At 37.1% G+C, this 17563-nt stretch overlaps 1 protein-coding gene across 1 annotated transcript in view; it reads left to right on the top strand.

Annotated features, from left to right (window-relative positions):
- The window catches only part of LOC104542138 (poly(A) polymerase gamma-like), a 17205-nt gene extending 524 nt beyond the window's left edge, over positions 1-16681 (top strand). Inside the window, exons 2-22 of the mRNA XM_010186357.1 lie at positions 2731-2880; positions 2956-3022; positions 3623-3704; positions 3788-3897; positions 5107-5160; positions 6250-6361; positions 6976-7065; positions 7648-7786; positions 7913-7985; positions 8097-8217; positions 8526-8610; positions 9000-9053; positions 11376-11495; positions 11823-11932; positions 12999-13120; positions 13208-13377; positions 14274-14377; positions 14454-14665; positions 15510-15581; positions 16187-16240; positions 16583-16681. Of these exons, the coding sequence (XP_010184659.1) occupies positions 2731-2880; positions 2956-3022; positions 3623-3704; positions 3788-3897; positions 5107-5160; positions 6250-6361; positions 6976-7065; positions 7648-7786; positions 7913-7985; positions 8097-8217; positions 8526-8610; positions 9000-9053; positions 11376-11495; positions 11823-11932; positions 12999-13120; positions 13208-13377; positions 14274-14377; positions 14454-14665; positions 15510-15581; positions 16187-16240; positions 16583-16681 (2200 nt within the window). The remainder of the gene's footprint in view (positions 1-2730; positions 2881-2955; positions 3023-3622; positions 3705-3787; positions 3898-5106; positions 5161-6249; positions 6362-6975; positions 7066-7647; positions 7787-7912; positions 7986-8096; positions 8218-8525; positions 8611-8999; positions 9054-11375; positions 11496-11822; positions 11933-12998; positions 13121-13207; positions 13378-14273; positions 14378-14453; positions 14666-15509; positions 15582-16186; positions 16241-16582) is intronic.
- The last annotated feature ends 882 nt before the right edge of the window (positions 16682-17563 follow it).

Raw genomic sequence — 17563 nt, 5'->3', positions numbered from 1 at the left:
TGGGCTGGCTGAGGTCTGGCCGGGCTGAGTTGGGCAGCGGCTCCTGCGAGGCTTCCTGCTGGTCTCCAGTAAACGGATCCTGCTTAAACGTGGAAGAAAAAAATTGCTTTGTCTGGATGTCGGCGTCAAGTTCAAGGCACTTTAACTTGTTATCATATGTCTGCAGGCTTTTTTTTCTTATAGCATGAGTTTGTATGATAGGAGTGAACAGTGTAGCTGATGGTATTTCAGTGAAAGTCATGGAGTTGGAGATCTGGTTGGTCAGGTCTGGGGTTTTGTGTTACCAGTTTTGGTGTTTCAGGAGCTGATTCCCAGTCATTTTTCCTCCCCAGTGGTGCAGGTGGAAGAGGCTGGAGCGATAAATTTTCACCCAGCTCAAGGCAAACCGGCCTTATGGGTCAGAGAAATGCATTCACAGTGAATGCTCATACCCTTTACTAATGGCTGAAGGCAGCTCCCTGAACTGTAATAGCATAAACTTATCTGTTGCATGCAGGAGAAATGGCTTACAGCTTTGTAAAGCTGTAAAGTGTCAAAAATATGGCAAAATATTAAACTTCAACAGACTTCTCATGTAAAGAGAAGGCTGATGGATGAATAGGTAGTATGCCATGTATGCTACTTTATCTCTTGAGGTCCCTTCTTTGTATATGCCTGGTAGCTACTTCAGAGAGCGAAGTAAGATTTTCTTAATTGTCCTTTATGTCAATCTCTAATGATAGTCTCTGTAGGAAGAATGGGATAATGAAAGGCAGATGGTGGACACCTGTACACTGAAAAAGTCTTGAATGCTATCAAAGTCTAAAACTCTCGTTTCATGCAAACTTTCTGAAGTATTAGTTGTACAATGCAGATAATACATAAAACATGTAGGTAGTTTCTCCTATAGGTGTTTTAATTTAGATGTAATGCACAGCAATTAAACATAGGCTTCTCTTCTGTATTTGTTATGAAAATTATATCATAAGAAGGAAAATATTCATTAAGAAGTGGAACTTGACAATGCCTATAAACAAGGCAGGGCAAATTAGGTTAAGGCCTAGTTATACTTGTAAGTAAACAGCTGTTCTGACTGGGGAGACTAGCCGATAGGACCGCAGTCCTGATACACCCCACTGGTTTCTGGAAAACCCATAGAAGCAAGTTTGGAAAATTACCTCAGAGAGAGGAGGTGGGGGTGGGAGAAACCCACTGGATGACTACAAGCTCCACCTGTAGTGGGGTAAAGCTACTCAAAGATAAATCCATCTTCCTTCAATGGAAGAATAAAGGCAACAATTAGAAATAAGGAGCTGTAATAACCTGTATTTTTTAAAATCAGGTGTTGAAGCTGTCCCTTGAGCATTTCCTAATTCCGTTCCAGCTGAAATGGATCAGACACCTCCAATAGTTTTAAACATCTCTTGACTAACCCAGCTAATAGTTGGTGCTGTTCGTATGTGAAGTAGGAAGATACCCAGTTTGAATAATGGCACAATTAATCTCTTTAGCCTCAGGATCTGGATATGGATTCTTTAACAAGTATGATGAGTTGTATAAACATTTTAATGTATCTTCCCCCTTTTGCCACTAGTGTTTCTGTGGAGACCCTTGATCCATTAAGAAAAATTCTTGTTTCCTGTCCTACTCCTTTCTCTCTCCTGGTTTCAGCTGGTAATGCAAAGCAGGGGTTTTTTTTCCCCTCTATTTTTGCCCTTCTGAAGTAAGGATTCCATGGTGTTAAAAAAAAAAAAAAAGCACTACTGCTGCCTTCAATGTTGCCCTGCCATGTCAGTCCTGTGCTGCTTCTGATTGCAAATAAGTCTAAATGCACAGGGCAAGCAGAGGGTTGGAGGTGAAAATTCTCCTTTGCTGTAATTGGAGTTGCAGGGGCAGCAACTTTGTGGGCCTCCAAGCCCAGGTGCCTGGTATCCTGCTCATCCTAACTGGGGAGTGAGCTAACTAAGCCACATTTGAGCACTCTACAAACAGAGCTTAACTTGTGCTGCTTTATATGCTGACACATCTCTTGAATTTAGATAAAACAGATGTATATACAGCTAAGCCTCTGAGTTATAAAAATTGAACACTCTGTTAAGAGCAGGAGGCTTTCCTAGCAACACTAGCTGCAGATTGGTTGATGTTTTCATTCATAGTGTTCCATAAACAATAACAAGGTAACACTGAATCAGCTCTGTTTAGCAGACTACTTCATTATGTGTCCTTCCTCTAGAATCAACTATAATGCCCTTCCAGAATCAGTAGAAGCACAGCAAATACATTTAACTAAAAGAAGCAGGTGTTAATTTTTTTTAATGTTAACAGGAAGCTGATAGGAATATCCTTAAATTAAAACTGATATGAAACTGAAATGTGTCCAAAATTTCTACTGTATGTAGCGTCACCCTTGGTGGTTTTCAAACCTTTTCATTTCCTAGTGATCAGTTCTAACTGTCTAGAGCAATGCAGATAAGTTGTGTTAAGATGGTACCAACTTGAATCTTTTCTTATATTCACAAATGTTTGGGTTGTTGTTTTTGTTTGGTTTTTTTTTGTTTTTTTTTTTTTAAAAGCAGTTGTGACTTCTAAGTTAGATAAAGTCATAAGCAGGATTTTTTTCTCATTTATGCTAATGCTGGGTAAAAGAGCAGAAATTTATTTGAAAATTTTTTTGAAGGGTGTTTTCCAGTAAGTTTGGGGATTTTTGCTTTTGTGAAGTCTTCAGTATTTTTTCTCTCACAAAACCTCTAGGCAGCAGAACCAGCCTCAAAGGTACTATGGAATTACTTCTCCAATTAGTGTGGCTCCTCCTAAAGATATAGATTACATCCATACCCAAAAGCTAGTTGAAGTGGTGAAGCAGTTTGGAGTATTTGAAGACAAGGAAGAAATGAATCACAGGTATAAAAAGACTAAGATTTTTTTTTAACCTCTTTGGTTATTTTAAGGCAAAGTCAACATGAGTTTTCTTTACAGGTTGGTTGTTCTTGGTAAACTCGATAACTTGGTCAAAGAATGGATTGTAGAACTTGGTGAGAGCAAGGTAAGGATTTTTTTTTTCATGTTCTTGTCAAAACAGCTGAACTTGCTTCTTAAGTATTGAGTAGAGCTGTAATAACTGCTGTTGAAATAAGGTATAAAAGATAGTTCAGATCCAAGATGTTGAAGTCTTTGGGTCACTGCATAAATTGGTGAATTGACTCTATCAGTTGATTTGTAGCAGTTACCAAAGCCAAAATGGCACATCTAGGGGTTGAGATAGGTGGTAAATGAGCACTAATCTTGCCCCAAACAGCCTACAGCACTCAATCTAGTTTGACATTATGCTAGACTTTTTTTTTGTATAGCTCTTAGATTGTGCTAATTTACATGCATTATCTGCAGGGAAGACTAATAAATTGTCTTAATTTGTGTAAATTAATGGAAGGACTACATTACTTATCCTTTTTTTTGAGTTACAAGCACTCACTTCAGAAAAACCAGTATCAGTCTACTAGACTAACAACTTGCTGTGGGAGTGAGAAGATATTGTTTATAAAGGCTGTTGTAGTCTTTCTAAATAGCTTGTATGCTAGTTAAACTTGTATGTAGGTCAATGTTTATCTTATATTCTAAAGTAAACTTTTTTTTTTCCTACACACAGAATCTTCCCCCTTTGACAATAGCAAATGCTGGTGGCAAAATATTTGCATTTGGGTCTTACAGGCTTGGAGTACACACTAAAGGTAGAACTTCTGTTGTTTGGTTACTGTTCTAATATTTGAAAGTGACTTCCAGCAGTAACAGAAGAAATGGAATCTCTTTGCAGGTGCTGACATTGATGTGGTTTGTGTTGCTCCTAGACATGTGGAAAGATCAGATTTCTTTCAGTCTTTCTTTGAAAAACTAAAACATCAGGACAAAATAAAAAATCTAAGAGTGAGTAAGCTCTCTCCTTGATAAACTGTGCACCTTTTACAATAAGAATAGTCATAATAAAGGCTCGTATTTGTAGTAAATGTCTTACAAGCTAAAATAAAACAAGAAATTGTTTCTGAGCACCTTCTAAAATACAGTTTTATGCAGCATGAAAATGTTGAAGTCAGGCTTTTGGTTCCTTTCCCCACTGACTGTACATCATATAAAAATCTTTGCAGTACACCTTTCCCCTACCCCTGGTTTGGCAATGAATCAACTGTTTCAAAAAGCAAAGTTGTCCCTAGGAGCCTTGCATTATCTTAGCTGTAGTAAGGGGCTTGGAAATAAGGTAGTTGCATACAGGAGGAAGAAGGGGCAGCCTAAAAACTAAGGAAGTTGAATGTGATGTGGGAAGGCTTCTGTCAGTACCTTTGCCATAGTGTTCCTCTGGATGTGCTTTAGGACCTCTAATTTGTTCTCTCTGGCAACTCAGCCTGAGACTTTGCAGAGGGGATGCATGCTGTCAGCTTTATATAAAGTTAATAGGAGCTGTGCTATGAATGTACCAAACTGCTTTGTAAAATCACCCTCAGGTGCATGTGTTGTGTACCTTGCATGTAAAACTGAACTCCTGAGAAGTTTCTCTTAGCCTGGTCTTCCTTCTGCAGACATTTTGAAAGACTTCATATGCATGGCTAATGAGCCTTTTCAGACTTGTCGTCTGAAAGCATGCTCACGGTGGGCTGTGGCACTGCTCTAACAAGTGGCGTACAAAACGGAGAACTGCCCCATAAAGTAGCTGATCGCGTTTCAGGCATAGTAGACAATAAAAACCACAGACTAGTGCACACTGACAAATGTGGACAGAATTTTTCCAATTTCTCTGGATGTTAACTAATAGTAAGATAGCTACAGAAATCTTACTTTTCTTCCTTGCTACCAAGGTAGTACCTTACAACCACTGTTACTGAGGACTCATTATGCACTGTTTGTACATTGCAATACATGATCAGCCTTTGAATCTCTTGGCTAATAACTTTTTAAAGCTAATATTAGTACCATATTAGTGCTATACTTCTTGCAGTTTATTAACGATTCTTTTGGTTCAGAAGCATCTCAGTCTTTATGCTGAGTGGTTTAGCAATGTAAATTCTGTATTGGATCATATTTTAGGAAAAACATTAAAGTAGCAAAAGACATTTTCCTACACAGTTATCCTCTCCTTTACAGGCAGTTAAAGATGCATATGTACCAGTTGTCAAGTTTGAGTTTGATGACATTGAGGTAAGCATTTCAATTTTTTTCTTTGAGTATTTTTTTTTCTTGATTTGGAATAGGATACCTTTTCCAGGGACCTGTGATTGTGCTATTTTGGAAGGTTACTGGTATCTTAAAATATATTTAGGAGACTAATTGAACAGTCAGACCATAGCCTGTCCCAAGACAAAACATTGCGGTAGAATGGGAAGTTATAGGAAAATAAGCTATATAAACCCTAAGAAGCCTGGCAGACATGAGAACATTGGGGACATCTTTTTCTAAACCTGCCAGGGTAGCCTACTTCAATAGCATTTATCTCACAAGGATGATGCAGAGGGGATGTAAAGGCAGTGTCCTGGCCAACTCTTCTTAGCTCTGACGAGCTAGCTTTCTACAAAGGGCTGCATATAGTGTAGCTTACTGTATGAATAATGTGAGCAGACTCAATGTTTTGTTGCAAATCAAAAATGACGCAGTTATGAGACAATCTGGAAAATGAAAAGTACTCATTTGACTTCTGCCTAGGTTTTTCAGCTGCAGGAATCCTTGTATCTTGAATAAAGACGTGCCTGCTGTAGTACCTAAGCAAGTTACTGCTTGATATCACTATCATGAAGACACTTATTCAGTGACCTTTTAGTGGCCTTTATCTGCTACAGACATTCACAGAATAATTTCTTTTTCTCAGACCGTACTAAAAATGAGATACTTCAGAACTGAAAGGACTTACTGAATAAAGAAATGCTCTCTGCTGAAGTATAGTCAAGGCAATTGAACTTATGTCTTAATTCTATGATTAATCTTAAGTTCCTTTTTAATGAAAATTTTAGGTTTAGGGCATCTTTTTCAATTAACAAAAAAATCCCTTCCTTTCCCTAGCTTAAAAAGAAAGGGGTGATGCAATGAAGGTTTTGTAAATAAAATGTAGAACTTCTAGCAATTTTCTTGAGTTTTCTGGCAAATAAATCTCTTAGGAGATGTATCTATAATCACAATTTCAAAGACAGCTGTTAACAACTCTTTTTGGAATTGACTAATTGTCTCTCACTTGTGTGTTGTTTGCAAACACTGCAGCATCCTAACTCATGGTTGGCACTTTTTTCCCCTTTTAAGATTGATCTTGTGTTTGCAAAACTGTCTATGCCAATTATTTCTGATAATCTTGACCTTGGAGATGACTCATGCCTGCAAAACCTGGATATAAGATGCATACGGAGCTTAAATGGTAAGTATATTTACACATCTTTAAAAAGAAAGTGTTTCTAAAATTGGTGTAGAATGCACATTACACAACACATGTTTCTGTACAATGTGCAGAAACTGATCTCCTGTATACTTGAGATCCAAGGAGGTGGTGAGTGGGCTTAAATTTTGATGTTCCATGGAGTTGTGTGTTTAGATAGACCTGTATTTCATGCTTCTTTGATCGGGCTGTGTGCGTTGTTCCAATTTGCCACAGAAACTGCTGCAGTTGAATAGGCAGAGCACTTGATAGAGAAGAATATGTTGTAGTTCACTAAAAAAATCTATTTTAATTACCTGAAGCCTAACTTGCTAACTGTTTAACATTGGCTGGTTTAATTGTTCCTGGCTGTTGAAAGAAACCTAGCTTTCAGAATCCTGTAGAAAGCTCTTATTAAAAATTGTTTGCTGTAGTCTAAACTATGAAAAAGCTGCTGAGGGCACCAGTTACCTGAAGTGATACTGAATTCTCGTGTAAGCAAGTAATTCATACTTGTTTCCCTAGACTTGAACATTAAACTGTAAGCTATTGATTCAGTATAGCATAAAACTGACTTGTACTTGTTACTAAGAACTTATGTACTTTTTTTCTTACAGGCTGCAGAGTTACCAATGAAATACTAAATCTAGTGCCAAATAAGGAGAACTTCCGTCTCACACTCCGTGCAATTAAGCTATGGGCAAAACGTGAGTAACGTGATTGTGATCTTTAAACTTTTCAGAGGCACCTCATGCTGAAAAATAAGACCATTAGAAGTACTTCAACTTTGGATAGCTGTTTAAAGGACAGTTTTTAAACTAAAAATTGCTTCAAGGTCTGTCCATGTGGTAGAGACTGTGTTTTTTAATGGGGATAGAGTGGGGAGGAGAGGAAAGTGCCTACGAGAGAAGTTGCTGCATTGCTTATCATGAACCTGACTGCAAATGTTGAGAATGCCAAGTTAAGTATAAAAGGATATGTAAGGAATAAGAAAATACTGTTTGCACATCTGGCTAAAGTAAGTGCTGGAAGACTGGCAGAACTTTTTTCTTAAGGGAAGCTGGAGTGATGCAGTAGCTGTAGCAGTATTTTGGGCAGTGGTGGTAATGATTCTTTTTCCCATCACTGTAAGGACTGACAATTTTGGCCTCATTGCACTGCAAAAATAACTGACTTTGCGGCTGAAGTGTACTAAGCATTGTACAGATTGTGAAGTTGGTGCTGTAAATTTGAAGGAATGAACTTGGGTATTGAAAGACTACAGGCTAACTACAATGTATCCATTCTAGGACGTGGCATTTACTCCAATGTGCTGGGTTTTCTTGGTGGGGTTTCCTGGGCAATCCTAGTAGCAAGAACGTGTCAGCTGTTTCCGAATGCTTTGGCTTCTACGCTTATTAACAAGTTCTTCTTGATTTTTTCAAAATGGTAAGAGATATTGTTTGTTTTAATTTGCATATAGAAGTAACACTTACATCAATAACATTCAGTCCTACCCTGAATTACATGGCAGAGCTTTAAATGGACAGTTATTTACTGGTTTTTCTTATATAGGGAATGGCCTATACCTGTAATACTGAAAAAACTTGAAGACAGCAATCTTAATTTACCAGTGTGGGACCCTAGGGTATGTAGACATTGAATTCAGAAGCCTTTAAACTTTCTTCTGCAGAAGAAGAACTAAAACTGAAGAAGAACATCTAAACTGATGCTAAGCAAAATTGTTTTAACATCATAGGTGAACCTGTCAGACAGATACCATGTGATGCCTATCATCACTCCTTCCTATCCGCAACAGAACTCCACGTACAATGTATCTATGTCAACACGAGCAATAATGGAAGAGGAGTTCAAACGTGGTAAAGAAAGTTCTTTCCATGCTTATGAACTGATTGAGAACTGTAATCCTTTCTATATGAAACAGCATTATCTGAATTTGCTATATTTCACAAGGTCTTCTACCCTTTTAGGCAGAATAGGTCTGTGGGAAGTACACCTGTCACAGGCAATAAGGGACCACTTTTACAGTGAACTGTTGTAGTAGACCTGCATTGAGACAAGGGAATTCCTGCTTTTTGGTCTGTCAATTACTGCTGAAAACCTTTATCTTGTTTATCTGCTGGTCTTAAAAACAAAATGGTAACAAGGTTTTCAACCTTAATTGTAGGTCTTCAAATTACAAATGAGATTCTCCAGGAAAAATCGGACTGGTCAAAAATCTTTGAACCACTAAACTTCTTTAAGAAGTACAGGTACGTATGGAATCTGTTTTCTGAACTTGAAATGGTTTACTGGTTAGCATAGTGAATTTTAACTTGCGGTCTCAATAGAATATGGCATTAATGTTTGCTCTTTCAGAAACTGGAGGTAGAGTTGTATGAAATTTGGTAATGTTAAGTATACGGTAGGTAAAAACATCTTATTCCATTGATACTGTTTTAATTAGGAAAAAATCGATGATATTTAAAACATAGCAGAATGCAGTTCTAAAATGTAATCAGTTTTTCTTCAGTTAATACCATGCCGAATAGAGGATATAATCTGGCTTGTGTGGAGGTCATATTCTATATTTAAGGCCATTTTGGTTTCACTTGAAGGAATAAAGTTCTGAGCTAGTATATTAATTTTCCTTTTCTCCTAGACATTACATCATGCTGACTACTAGTGCCTCTACTGAAAAGCATCACTTAGAGTGGTAAGGCTTGCTTTAAGTGTGGGTTCAATACAGATCTGAAACTCAGTTCAATGTTGCACTTTATTTTTAACTGTATTAACAAGCTAAGTATTAAACTGTGCAGCTAGGCATGGAATACAGTACCAAGTTAAGTAAACAGTTCATCACCAAAATTAAAAAAGTGAAGGAAAGTTAACATAAATCTTGCTGTTTAAAAAAGTTAACCTAAAGATCTGGCTCATGCTGAGAAGGAACGAAGAGGGTTAGCATGCGTATACCTGAAGGTCAGATGCTTCAGTTAGGACGATGTTCCTTGTTGCAGAGTCTGAAGCAAACAGGGATTACTTGATGTAATCAGATGTGTAATTGACACTGGAGAGCTTTTACTGACTTAAAGAGAGACTGGTGGTCTCCAAACTTTTTCGATAGCATGCTCCTATCAGCAAAAAAACCCCTTTTGAACATATACTTGCAATATATATGTGTGTGTATGTGTATGTACTTATTTACAAGATACATACACATTACTGAAGTAATTTTCTTCCTTGTACTCCAATGGATTGTCTTGTGCACCCACTGGAATACCCACACACACACACTCTGAAGATCACTGCTCTAGAGCCTTAGAAGACTTGGTTTTATAACTTTTTTCCTGAATGTAATATTTAATTTAGGACTAGGTAGCACTCAATGCTAAGTTGCTCTGGCAATGTAGTCAGCTTATTCCAGAGCCCACTTTTCTCCAGTGAAGTAAAACAAGGCTGTTTAATCTGGGTGAAACCTGACAGTCTGCATAGAGCATCTGAATGCTGACAAATTGTATTAGCTAAGTTTTAATCTAGTGGTGTGCTCAGACATCTGATCCCTTCAGCGTGCTTGGCAGTGGATAGGTAAATTGTGAGTGCCAATCTACTTTGTGAGACTTAATGTAAGAACCACCTCAATTGTAATTAGAGGAAATTACTGCCTATGACACATTTGTCACTATCTCAAGGGAGATATGCCAATAAAAATTTGTTTAAGCTATGTGAATGTACTAACCAACTGTGCATCTTGAAATAAGGGGAAACTGTAAGGAATTAAGAGCACCATGATAATTACAGTACTTTACCTTTGCAATGGTATTCCTTAAGAAATTAGTATTTTGCCTGCTTTGCTCAAGTATGCAAGCAAAATAGCTCTGTGGAACAGACTACTGTTCTGAGGACACCTCGGTTATATTTGAAAGTTTGGCTTGCACTTTAAGGCAAATAATTTAATTCTTGTGCTAACTCTAAAAGACAGCTTACTTAATGTTTAAAAAGAGTTCTGATAGGTAATACCTTTTACCTGAACTTTCTAATATGTTCACTTAAAAATTGTATCAGCTACAGCTTGGTATCAGTCACTGTTAGGTATACAACAAGGAGTTATGGAAGAGGGCTTAGAGCTAAATAATTTTTAGTGTGAAGTGTTTTTAAAAGAATAAAGCTTATTGTGTCTCATAATAAATATGAGGAAAGTTCTGGCTCCAGTAAAAGCTGATGTTTCTACAGTAACAGGAATGGAGGCAAGTGGGAATTAGTTTTGCATCTGGGGAAACTAAAAAGCAGAACATAAACTTGCTTCAGTTTGTCTGCTATAAGAACAAGTTTAGTTCACCAACTTTTGAATGGATCTGGGGCTAGATAGCACATCTCTGTTGTACATCAACATAAGATACCTTTGAAGAATGTACAGATTTCTGACTGCTTTCAAAGTTAACAGCGGTTTAGATAAAAGGGTAAAATACCAGTACTTAATTTAAAGTAAAAGCCTTTGTGGCCATGACTGATTTCTTGGGTGAATTTCTGATGAGACTGTTGACTAAATAATTTAAGTTTTTCAATTTGGCTAGAAGATGGTAAATTCTTTTCACTGATCCATCTGCAGGAAAAATTGCATCTTTACTCTGGTGTAATTAAGCAGTTGTGCTCAAGCCTCTTCTAAACTGCTCTTTTCCTTGATCTTTGAGGTAAAAAGGAGTTTTGCTGCATTTCAAAAGGCAGCCGAAGGTGCTGGAATCTGCCTCATGTTGATGTTTTCATCATAGGTCCATAGGTTGAAGTGTTGTACTTAAACTGTTCAGATACAAGTTCAACTTATTTGCCTCTGTCTTCGGAAACTTTAAAGCCCAAAAGTCAATGTAAACATCTCAAACTACTGTGCGTGTGAGATATAAAGATCTACTATCTGCTCAGCTGAGTGAAATTTACTGCTTATTGGTTGGTTAGCTTTTTTCTATTAGTATTGTGTTATAAAAAAGCATATAACAACTGTGCTGGATACAGTTAAAAATGACTAAATGTCTCTTGTTTCTATTAGGAATGGCCTTGTTGAATCTAAAATTCGTGTGCTAGTTGCAAACTTAGAAAGGAATGATTTTATTACTATTGCACATGTAAACCCACAGTCTTTCCCTGGACACAAAGAACTACATAAACAGTGAGTTTCAGTTTTTTCTGAAATATGGTTTGGCCAATGCCCTGTAACTTGTTTATATAATCTCATTCACATCAGCTCATCTGTGAGAGATGTTCAGTTATGTACCTACTGTTTTGTAGGTTTGAGCTCTGACAAGCAATGTTCTGAACATGTAAGAGCTTTTTAAAGAAGGGAAAACTTGAGAGAAGTACTCTGAGGACTTGAGTACGGGCTGACTCTAATCTAACTGCTGCATACAACTAAACTGTTTGCTTAATCCTTTCTTGAGAGTAGATACTAGCATGCAAATAACAGCATAAATTATAAATTTGTGGATCTGTCTTTTAGAAATGGGCATGTATCAATGTGGTTTATTGGAACTGAATTTAAGAAAGCAGAAAATGTGGAAAAGTTTAATGTTGATTTAACGCCTGTTATACAGTCATTCACAGATACAGGTAAGCCTATATTTTTGCTTTTGTAAGGTTTCATTTTTTTATTCTAGTGAAAGTTCCTTCAGAAAGTGAGTTGTGCTTCCTTCTGTTATTAGCTATTAGATCTTTCTATAGAGAGCTTTAAAAAGTATTGTTTTGACACTTCAGCAAAGTCAGTCCATCTTAAAACAAAAGTGTGTATTACAGTCATACACCATATGTGAAATAACAGTTCTACAGGTCATGGTAAGCACACTTACACAGGAACTGCATTTCATGAAGTGGACAGTCAGTTGTGAAGCCAGATGTGCATTTAATGGGTGTAGATACACTTGTCAAAAATGGTCTGAACCTTCGAAGTGGAACTTAACTGTATCGTGCTCTGAAATAATTTGTTAATGCCTGTTGACAGTAATTTTCAAAAATAAGTTTGTGTATTATATGATCTTTGCAAGTCAGTGAGTTGTCACATTGTGATTACATGCAGTCTTGCATCTAAACCTTCATCTTCCATTACTACTTTTGATAGATGTAGAAATAAAGTGACAAGTGTGTTTGGACAAAAAGCTCAAAACAATGGACTCCTTTAAATGTTTGTATAAACTCTTCAGTGCAAACATAGTACCAGCGTGAGCTATGTGTTGTCTTGCTCAGACAATATGAGTAAATGCACTAAAACCTGACTGTGCACAATTGGGTTTATTCAGAAAGTCCTCTAGATCTATTCTCAACCAGAAAACTAATGTTTAAGGAGTATTATATATTTTAGGTTAAAATCAAGTCAGTGTGAGCTATGTGATTAGCAAACCATAGCTGTAACTGTGCACAAAAATGCATATTTGAACTTAAATAGCTGTTATGTATGTAGTCTATACTGGATGTGAAATGAGCTTCTTGGGTCCCATTCATCTTGAGACTGTATGTGGAGTACTTCGGTAGCATTTTGTGTTCAGTTAAGCTTGAAACTTCTTGCTCTTTGTTGGGCTGGACAAAGTTAAAGGCTTTCTGTTTCTAAAGAAACAATAGCTTACTTTGACAAACACTTAATGCAAATGTCCCTACTAACCTACAAAACTAAATTTCATGTTAGTTTACAGACATGCTGACACCCTCAAAGTGCTAAAGTCAGACATGAAGATTGACACAGCTTATGTCAAGAGAAAGCACCTCCACTATTATTTGCCTGCAGAAATCTTGCAGAAAAGAAAAAAGGTATATAAAAATTTTTCTCTTCTGGCATTTTTATTTTTCTTTAATCAATTACTTGAGGAATTCATTTTTTTAAAAAACTTATTTCAGCAAAGCATGCCAGCTATTGGTCAAAATGCTACTGCACTTCAACACAAAAGAACTCATTCAGATGGAAGGTGTCTGGGAAGCAGTAGAGACATGGACTCAAGAATACAACATATTTCCCCTTCATTAAGTAAGAGATCTAAATTGGACACCTCTACAGCAGAGGCAGGAAGGTTAGCACCATAATCTTAGAACTGTGAAGAAGCTGCTTTTAACTGACTTATTGTGAATGAGGTCTAGGATTTCTTGTTTGAATCTGTGTGGATCATAAGGATATGGAGGGCTCTAATGGCTTTAGGAAGAAACCTGTCCTTTTCATTGGGCAAGTGGTGGGAGACAGGTTAAAGAAATCCTTGGAAAAAAATAATTTAATATTCATGAACACATAGAAATGAAGAAGAATTTGATACCGGATAAATATTTGGTCTTGAATATAAATCCCTTCAGGTCAGTGTGTAACTTGAAGCTGGAGCAATTTATGCATAGTTAATTGTTCTTTCTAACAAAAAATTTGGTTAGTGCCAATCTGTATTAAGTTCTAATGAAGTGTTGATCTTGGTCACAGAAACACTAGATCTGTTGCTGACTTAGTGAAGCAGTATGAGAACTCGGGCAGTTAAAGTGTCTGTTGCTTCCTGGGAAGTCTGTTTGTCTATAAGCTACTTTAACATAGGAGGAATATATAAACCTGAAAGTAATAGCCCAGTACAGCCAAATGTGTAATGCCTGCTGTGTTCAAACAGTTTGGTACTGTAGGAGTAGCATGTGAAAAAAAAGTACACGTTGAACAGATACATTCATTACAAGCAGCACAGAGTGCTGGACATACTAAGCTGGAAAACAGTACCAGTACATAGACACAAAAGAAAATGCTTAAGTTTAAATTTGTGGTCTGAAGTTAAGCAAAGTTAAGATCTTGTGCTAGACTGCCTGTGAGTTTTTGTTGTTTAATAGAACTGTGAGAGTGAGCTAAGAAGGAAGACATTTGTCTTATGTGAATTTGCTGGAAATGAAATGTTTAGTATTTTACAAACTAGCTTTTTATAACACCAGCATTTGCCTTTTGCAGAAATGCTGTATATCGGAGATCTAATGGTGCTAGCAATAGAGAGAAAAGTCATGTAGCTGTGCCATCAGTGGCTAAGGAACTCCCCATTCCTGTTACTGGTTCAAGTAGGTATTGAAGTAGTGGGTGGAATGCAGTCTTTAATTTCGTGGCTAAACTCTGAAAGCTTGGTGTTTCCTACAGAAATGGAGGCTACAGTTGCAAACAGACCATCAGGACCTCCAATTGGTTGCACTATCCCTGGGCGTAACACCACTTCTCAACTGGGAGTACGTTTTGCCAAAGAACAGGATCAATTAAGTAGGACTTCAGTTACAGATCCCAAGAAACCTGCACCTAAACAACATATTTCACCTACATCAGAATGCCCTGCCCCAAAAATATGTGGAGAAAAGGTAAGTGGGCTAGGACAGGGACAGTTTGAAATAGTGTTAATTATTAATGTAGAATGAATTAAATAATGGAGAAGAAATGCATATATACATCTCAAATGGATTCAGGGATCTAAATTTGAGCATTATAAAAGCTTTTACTAGGATGTAGATTTGAGAAATTGTCTTGGATATAATGTATTAAAACTTCCCTCCCCCCCCAAGATTTGGCACTATTGACTGCTTCTGGTCTGGTGGCAGTCTCTAAATACTGCAGTTCTTGTGTATTACCACACTGACCAATTGGCGAAAGAACTGGCTCATTTGGAAGCAGTTCTTAAAACAAATCAGAAAACATTTTCAAGATGAAGAGGATATGAGTCTTAAAAATGTAGAAGTATGAGCTAATCTTGTTCTGGCAGGTGATTCTGTGGTATCTATTGATAGTTTTGCCGCTTTAGAAATCAGCAGCCTACTCAATAGGTTGTCCACTGCTGAAATGACAGTGTGGAATTACTTGTTAAATCTTGTTTTTGTGGAAGCATTAGATTATTTATTTGTTTAATTGCTATATAATTGCCCTAAATAGCTGTTCTTGTGGCTTGATCTGATTTGAGGCACAGGTGAAGAATAACTAGGAAAAAACCTCAATTTTGACACTTGTAAAGAATCAACTTGCAAAACTATTATCTACTATTAAATATTTAAAGTATGGATTTCAAGGTTCGGGTAAGAAGACTTTTGGAGAGGCTTGAGATTCCTGTGTGGCAATGGTAGTCTTGTCTGAATGTTTTAAGAATGGCCACAAATACATTTAATGTGTTGACTTTAATACAGCAATTTGATTCTGTGTATTCTGTTCGTCTAGTTAACTGGCCAGGATTCAGCATCTGAAGATGGTAGCAAACCAGAAGATGCTGGGAGAGGATCTATGGAAAATGTAATGTTGAAGTGGTTTTACTCAGTGGACTAACTGAAAAACTGAACGGACTGTTTGAGTGCCTAGGTTACCTCACATAAGTACTCCCCACACTTATTGATGTAAACAAAAATAAGCTTTTTAGTTTAACTTATTTCAGTCTTCATTTCCCAAATATTACACATATATGACTATCTTTCAAATGTAACTACTAGATGATTTGGTAGTATCTAGCTTCTTGCTGTGCTTGAAATCAGTCTTTATTTTTTAAACCACTTTGAGTCACTGATATAAACTAAAACTACTATAAAGATCAAAGCATTTGGCTTCTCAAAGGGGAGATAAAGAGCTCTGTATTTAGTGTAGCATGCTACTGAAGCATAAACTCTTCAGGGCACACCATCAAAGTAAGATGTGGTCTTGTTGGTAGAGGTGAACGTTAAAATACCTGAAATGCTGTATGTGTGCTTATAGGGTTTAAGAAAAAAAAAATAGGTGAAAGTTTGCAATTCAAGCATGTTTTTAGTTCTTAAGTAGCCTAGCTGCCAGACCACTGTGTGTCTCAAGTCATGAATTTGACAATACTGCTTAATAAATTCCTTCTGGCTTTTTTTCTTTTTTTTCAGAGCGTCCTTAGAGGAAAATCTACGCTGGTTCCAATTATCACAGCAGGATCACAGGTATTCTTTGTTGTGCCTTTGTGCTCATAGGTGAAGAGAATGGTAGCTTCCTCTGTTATGATGTTGAGCAACTTGCAACTTATTTCCCTCCTCTTCCCCCTCAGGAATGTAATTAGCTCAGTTGATGCCAGGAAATAGGTGTGCAAAAGGGAAAATGCTCTTCCTCTCTAAACTGGTGGTAACTAACCAAGTGGTGTGGTGAAAAATTCCTTCTCTGTAAATATTTGGTTTTAGTACAAGAAGAATGTTATATTCAGCTAGGAAAGAATTTATCTGCTTCTACTTCTGAATTAATGAATTTAAAATTTTCTTTTTTTTGTGACATCTTTTTGTCTGTTGTAGATGCTTTCCAGTGATGAACTACGAGAGTCTTCACCCCCTGTTCCAACAAATAGTATTCGTATTATTAAAAGATCCATCAAACTCACCCTTAATGGATAACAGGTATCTCTTCAGGAAAGGGTGGTGAACACTTGTTTAGCGATCCATATTGTCAATGTGTATTGTAGTCACTAACAAAGTATGGAAGGGTATTGTTGCCATACTGCAATTGGCCAGTTAAAACCATGGTCTTATTTTATAGTATTGTTAGATGTTTGCTTCCTTTTGAACTACTCTGCATATTTTTGCAACAGTTCAGTTTTCTTAAAAGAATTAAAAGTCACTAGCAGAAACAGATTCTGAAAAAGCCACAAAAAACAACCTGTCATGTGACTTGGATTCAGAATGTATGTAAACAGGATTACCTAGTCACTGCAACCACATTCTGGTTTCAAGTGTGTATGAACATGTTTACGTACTTGTACTCATTTGTGCTTTCCTAGTTCATGTGCATATATTCTTCTGTTAAAATATTTTCCCGCTTGGCACATACACTCCTGTGCATCTATCACAATGGTGCTCAGCTGCCTCAGCTAGTAGCTTTCCACTGTCTAGCATAGCCATGTACTACACAAGTATTGCCTCCCATGGAGGCCCATGCACAATTTAAATATTGAAGAAAATGCAGCAGAGGATGCTACCAAAGTATGAAGAATGACATGTCCCATGCCATGTTATGTGATTTTTTCTTAAGACTACTCCAGCATGAGACTCGAAGGATTTTTCTTTTTGTTCCTGGGTAGTAAAGCCAAAGTTAGAACACACAGCTGAAGATGTACTTAAACATTGCAACAGCCAAGGCTGTTGTGCCACTACCACCTATCTGCAAGTTGCAGTCTTGAAAGCAAGTGGCTTGCAGAAAGTGGTTTTATATAAACCCTGAAAGTTGTTCTAAATGGTTACACAAAAACTTGTAGTAGTCTTAAGTCTGGTTCTGTAAAC

The sequence above is a fragment of the Mesitornis unicolor genome, unplaced genomic scaffold (genome assembly GCF_000695765.1).
Source record: "Mesitornis unicolor isolate BGI_N332 unplaced genomic scaffold, ASM69576v1 scaffold24780, whole genome shotgun sequence".
Lineage (NCBI taxonomy): Eukaryota > Metazoa > Chordata > Aves > Mesitornithiformes > Mesitornithidae > Mesitornis > Mesitornis unicolor.
Note: the sequence above shows the minus strand (reverse complement) of the source record. Positions and strands in the feature narration are given on the sequence as shown.